General features: G+C 45.0%; 1 protein-coding gene across 1 annotated transcript in view; it reads right to left on the reverse strand.

Annotated features, from left to right (window-relative positions):
• Positions 1-4,806, reverse strand: part of CDS1 (CDP-diacylglycerol synthase 1) — a 51,055-nt gene extending 46,249 nt beyond the window's left edge. Inside the window, exon 1 of the mRNA XM_016156168.2 lies at positions 4,207-4,806. Within this exon, the coding sequence (XP_016011654.1) occupies positions 4,207-4,323 (117 nt within the window). The 5' untranslated portion in view covers positions 4,324-4,806. The remainder of the gene's footprint in view (positions 1-4,206) is intronic.
• Between the last annotated feature and the right edge of the window lie 1,194 nt (positions 4,807-6,000).

Genomic DNA, 6,000 nt, shown 5'->3' on the forward strand with positions numbered 1-6,000 from the left:
TTACTGCTACCAAGTTAAGAACTATGTTAATTTGAATCGTCACTGAGTTTGATAATTCTATTATTTGCCTCTTGGTCATTTCATGTCATTCCCTAAAATAACACTCCAAAGGTATTCTGTCAGAGATGACTTCTGGTTCCAGCTTTGCCACTTGCTCCGGGTCATTTTGGGCAATAATGACCACACTCCAGAGAAAGTTTACTATTTTAAAATATATACTAAAGAGGGAGAGGAGGGGAAGTAAGGAGGAGGAAGGGAGGGAAAGAGAAGGAGGGAGGGAGAGAGATGGTAGGTAGGTAGGTAGACAGACAGACACAGACAAACAGACATTGGGTTGAACTGCATTGTTTCTAGGATCCCTTGAAGTTTTAGGTTCTGAGACCCTGCTTACTGATAAAATTGAAAGCATCAGTTAAACACTTTGTTCTTCCTTCCGCTGCTTTTCAAAATGTTTCTGCATCCACCCTCCATTCTTTCCTTCCTTTCCTTGGATGCCCCAATCATCTGTATTGTCTACATCATGCCTGCTTTTTCCCCGTAGGGCCTGTCCATCCTCATCAGCATCTTCACTCACATTTGACTTCTTTCACACAAATTTCTATCTTCTTTCCCCTTGAAAAGGAAAATTTCTTTTGATCCTCCAGTCCTCTCTAGCTACTATCCCATACTGCCTTTTGTTGGCACTTCCTGAAAATAACTACCAAAAAATCTCACCTCTCACATTCCTCAACCTAAAACCTGGCTTCTACTAAGATCTTTTGCTAAACTATGCTCCATGCCTCACCCTCATTCCTAAATACTATTGATAGTATCTTCTAAGCCAGGGGTCCCTAACCCCGGGAACTCAGACCTATACCAGTCCATAGCCTGTTAGGAACCAGGCTACCCAGGGGGAAGTGAGTAGCAGGGGAGTGAAGTTTCATCTGTATTTGCAGCCACTCCCCAGCTCCATCTCAGATCATCGGGCATTAGATTCTGGTTTCTGGTGCCAAAAAGGTTGGAGACCACTGCTCTAAGCAATCAGTTCTTCTCTAGCTCCCAGGATTTCATTATCTTGCTTCCTTCATCTACCCCCCTGCTCTAAACATGGCCACTTCCCAAGGCTCTGTCTTTAGTTCCCTCCCTTCTCTATCCGAATCAAAAGTCGATATGTCCAGATCTGAACTTTCATTTCATCACCACCCTGAACCACCTATTTTGAAGAATCACACCCTGTCCATACCAAGTCACCCACTCTCACTCCCAACCTGCAAAACTGCCCCCAAATGTTTTCTTCTTTCCTAAAAGACTCTTAAGTTATGGATGAAAATATGTCTCTTAGCATCTTATTTTATTGGTCTTTGGTCACCTTAATCTAGATCCCATCGCCATTATCTAACATATATATCCTCTCTCTCAACCCCTACACCACTGCCCCTACTAGACTCACTCCAAGCTCTCATCATTTCTTATCAGTAGCATGTGCCATATGCTCCTATCTGGATTCTTTGTGGCAAGTATCTCCCTCTTCCAACACTTTCTCCAGACTGCTGCTATAGTGATAAACTTAATGCTTTTGCAAACACTTCCCAGTGACTTCCTAAAGTCCATGGACTAAAGCTTAACCACCTTCAAAAGACTCTGAAGCTCCCAATTCCATCTCCCAAATATGCAATTTATGCTCCAGGATTACCAAACTAATTTCAAGTCTCTGAACCTAGAATACTGATTCAAGAAACACCTCCACATGCCTTTTGCCTAGCATGTCCTTCCCCAATACTTGTCTACCTAGAGAGTTGCCTGACATCTTTTAATTCCAAGCTCAACCTTCACCTCCTCTTTAAAGCTTTTTCTGTTTTTTTTTTTTCTATGTAGAGTCCCACTACACTCTGTATTTGAGCAATAAGCCTTCTTCAGACTTCTAATAAATCTAACTCATACATCTCCTAGGGGGTTCTTTGAGGAGGTGGTCTTGTCATCTCTCAGGAATTACTCCAGCATGTAAAAACTGGGAACATTCTCCTGCAAGTAAGAATCACTTTTCACTTTCTAACTCTTCGGAGCCTTCTCTCAGCATAAGTCTCCAGGTCCTGAATAATGAGAGTGTCACGTTAATAACACCATTAAAGAAAAGACTACAAAGCGGCATGAGTATGTACTGTAATAGCATAATATGATATACCTTCTCCACTTCTTATATTCTCAGCTTGAAAAGAGAAAGCACTTAAAGAGTATAAATGAACCAAATATTAACCAGTTTCTGATTTTAAAATAGCCCTTGACCTGGAAATACGGGTGCATTCAAATATACACCCTGATAAGAAAGGACAGACAGGATAGAGTTCAGTGTCTCAAAGCTTGCTAAGTCAAGAGTTCCTTGTGATAAACTCTAAAAAGTACAGCACTATTTCAGGCACGGTTTGAAAATTCTCATGTCTAAGAAATCTTAACAAAACAGATTACCTATAGCAATACCTACTCTCAGAAAACAAAATAAAACTGGATATGTGTTAAAGAAAACCAACATGGCAGCATTTTAAATAAACAAATAAATACACAGTGAGGTAACCCAGTCACAGATAGCTAGAGATAATAGTACTAATGTGTCAAATCAAATCACAGAAATAGTTTTCATGTTAAATACATTAGGGTATTAAGAAATTAAATTAATTCAAAAGTTATATTATGCATGGCTTCCTGAACATGTTTTCTTTTATTAAAACCTTGTTAGCTTCTTCTGGTTAAGGAAGTTGACATGAGGAAGCTGGTATTTTCTTGATTCCAAACTATACCAGTGCTAAAACAAAACAAATCCTAATCTAATTAATTCTATTTTTGGTTTAGTTTCCAAGACAGTTTTCATAAAGACTATTCTCAGCCCACTGTTACCAGCTTTGTAACATTAACATTCAGTAGCTGGAAGCCGTTATATTTTGTGTAGTTCCTTGACACATACTCTATAAGACTCATTTTATTCTATCTGCTATCAAAGGTAGGAAAAAAGTAAAGGAGATGTCATCTCATTGATTCTAAAGTTTCATTCCTGAAATCATTATTAAAATTAAATTTATTATTTCATGATACAGTGTGGCATGCTTTAGTCAGGGCTTTGTAACTTGGGTTACATCAAGTTCGTTAACATCAAGTTCCATGTGGAACCCTCCCCAAATCGGAACTGCCAGTGAGTCTTAGCAACAATACAAACCAGAAGAGAGGGAATCAGGAAACAGGTTCTAGTCTCTGGGGCTTGACATTGGGCAATCCACTTCACTTTCATAATTCAAACTTCAATACCTGCTTCCAAAAAAGAATGCTTCCCGTAATAGTTTCAGTGCTTTGAGCTTCTAAAATAAATGGAATTTTATTAACAGAAAATTTTATAAAAAGGTCTATCCTCTGACCCAATTACCTAAACCATCCAGTCCAAAAGGTAATAAAACTGCATTGTTTTTTTTTAAAAAAAATTCTTACTTGCACCACTGCATTATCGAATTAGCCTACCGCTGAATCTTTGTCGACCTTTAAACAGAATACTGGCATTACATCTACTTATTCTTAAATGTGAAGCAAGGGTAATCCGCACACATGAGAGTTATAAGTCCTCATGAATTAACCTGTCAGGTCAAGTGAAATCTACTGGTAGAAGAACTGCACTGTCTGCGGTGGACTCAAAAGAAGCAGGAGGATTGCAATTGTGTCACGTGTATGATACCCTCAAATCTCTAAAATCTATCATACCGAAAAAGGACAGAGGAAACGAAAGTGCTGACGGCGGAGCGCCAGAAAACAAGCCTCCAGCCTCAGGATCCAATGACATGTTGGAACTGAAGGTGCCTGTCATAAGTTTAGTCCTTACTAACTTTTTTCTTAGGCCCAAAAGGTGTGAAGTGGCAGCTAGCTCCTAGGATACCAGGCTCCATCCAGATTCTAGCACAGGTCCCAGGCCCCGCGGAGAGGGAAGGACTGGAATGGGAGGAAACTAAATAGTAGCCAAGGTGAATCATCCGGCCGTCCCGGCAGCGGCCGCGGTCATCCTGGGAAACGCACCATCACTGGGGTCCAGGTTCTCGACCCTACTCGAGGAAGGAGGAAATAATGCCAGGCCGGGAGGAAGGCACGGCAGGCACACAGCTTCACCTGCATTCCGTGGGCCCCACCCTTGTTCCCAGGTGTCCCGGCCCAAACCAGGACCCAGGCCGGGCGTACGCCTCTTGCGGCTCTACTTACTTTGTCACTGGTGCTCTCGGTTTCGTGGTCGCCGCCGGCCGCCTCTCCCTCGCGTGGAGGCGGCACCACCGCTCCCCCGGGGCCGGGGCAGCCTCCCCGATGTCTAAGCTCCAACATCTCCCGATCCCGAGCTGCCGTGGCGGCCTCCAGCGCCCCGAAACCTGAACTGTTCGAGGGGTCTCGCTGGCTGGCAGCCCTTCACCCCGCAGCCGCGCACTAGACGTCCAGCAGAGCGGCGGCCGCTAACACGCCCCCACCTTGGAGGCGTCGCCGCCGCACCAGGTCACCCCCAAAACGGCATCAACGAGCGAGCGCTCGAGGACGCCTCCAGCGAGCGCGGCTCCGAGGACCCGCTCAGGGTTCGTGCGGGCCCGAGCAGAGAAGGCGGGGACTCGGCGGAGCGCGGCGCGGCAGCCGGTTGCCAGGTGCGCGTCTGCACGCAGAGGCCCAGGTGAGAAGAGAAGAAGAGGCGGGGAGAGAAGAAGGAAGCGTGACCCAATTTACCGCTTCGCCGGACGCCCAACCCTTGGGCCCCGCCACTCCTTGCCCCGCCTCGGGACTCGGCCAGGGCTGGCCCCCCCTACACCTTTCTCCGGGTTCCTGCCTCCCGCAGCCAGGTCACGCGCCGCAGGCCCCGCCCCGCTCCTCCCTTCTGCGCTGCACTGCGGTTCCCACAGCCCCGCCTCCCCCCCCACCTCCGGAGGAATGACGTCACGAGCCCGCCCCACAGCTCCGCCTCCGTCTCTGCGCGCACGCAGGTGGGCGCTTTGAGCAAAGGTGAGAACTGCGCCGGCTGGAGAAAAGGGGAGGAGCAGAGAGGTTCAGGAGAAATGTGCATGGTGCTCGGAAACGAGGAGACAGAACTTATAGACTCGTCACCGAACAACTGGGAGGGCTGAAAGACTTCTGGTAGATTGATATTGACAGCACTCAGCACTACCCCTTCAAAAGACGCCGCGGCTCCATCAGCTTGACACACTGCGGCGTGTCGGAGGTTCAGAGGCGTTCAGAAGCAGAAACTTGTCTAGCTGGATGGACTCGTTGACTTCGCGGCATTCTAGCCCAGTGCCACCACCTTGAAAATAGGAAATAGATTTGTTCACTGGGCGTCCCCTGATGGGTTGGCCTGTTTCAGTCACAAACCCAAGCTCTGTCTCCAAGAATATAAAGTATTCAGTCTCACAAAATTTACTGCCTAAGTTCCAAAGAGAGAACCCGGACTCTAAGATTCTGTGGGGTTCAATTGCCAACCAACTAATAATCTCTGAGCGTTCATGGACCTTGGGCTGCTAACGCTGGAACAGGAAGGGCACAAGATACGCATTTAATTCCGTTCCAAATCCTGTTAGAAGGTGATTAGTTTTCTTGACATGTATTAGTCCCTGGTCATTACAGAGAAGCTGATAAATGTTTTTTGGGTTTTTTTGTTGTTTTTTGTTTGTTTGTTTGTTTGTTTTAAAGAGAGAGAGCGAGGCCATCGCACAAACAGGACAATATTCAGGAAATCACCCTTATAGAACTAACTCAACCATATAAATTTCTCCAAGTCATTACTGAAACATCTAAAATAAGTAATGTTTTTCTGAAAATTTAATAACAAGCAAAAACAAAAAGGACGTATTAAAAAGCAGAGCAGTAGGGTATCATTTTACTTCACCAAACAAATCTTTAAACCTCTGGGTTCAAATTGAGTCACCATATTTTCAAAAGGATATAGAGAAATGGATGAGTCTAACGAGGAAGAAATAAAAAGATAAAGATATGAAAAAAATTCATTTGGGTAATGGCCATTAT

Source organism: Rousettus aegyptiacus, unplaced genomic scaffold (assembly GCF_014176215.1).
Source record: "Rousettus aegyptiacus isolate mRouAeg1 unplaced genomic scaffold, mRouAeg1.p scaffold_m13_p_10, whole genome shotgun sequence".
In the NCBI taxonomy this organism is placed as follows: domain Eukaryota; kingdom Metazoa; phylum Chordata; class Mammalia; order Chiroptera; family Pteropodidae; genus Rousettus; species Rousettus aegyptiacus.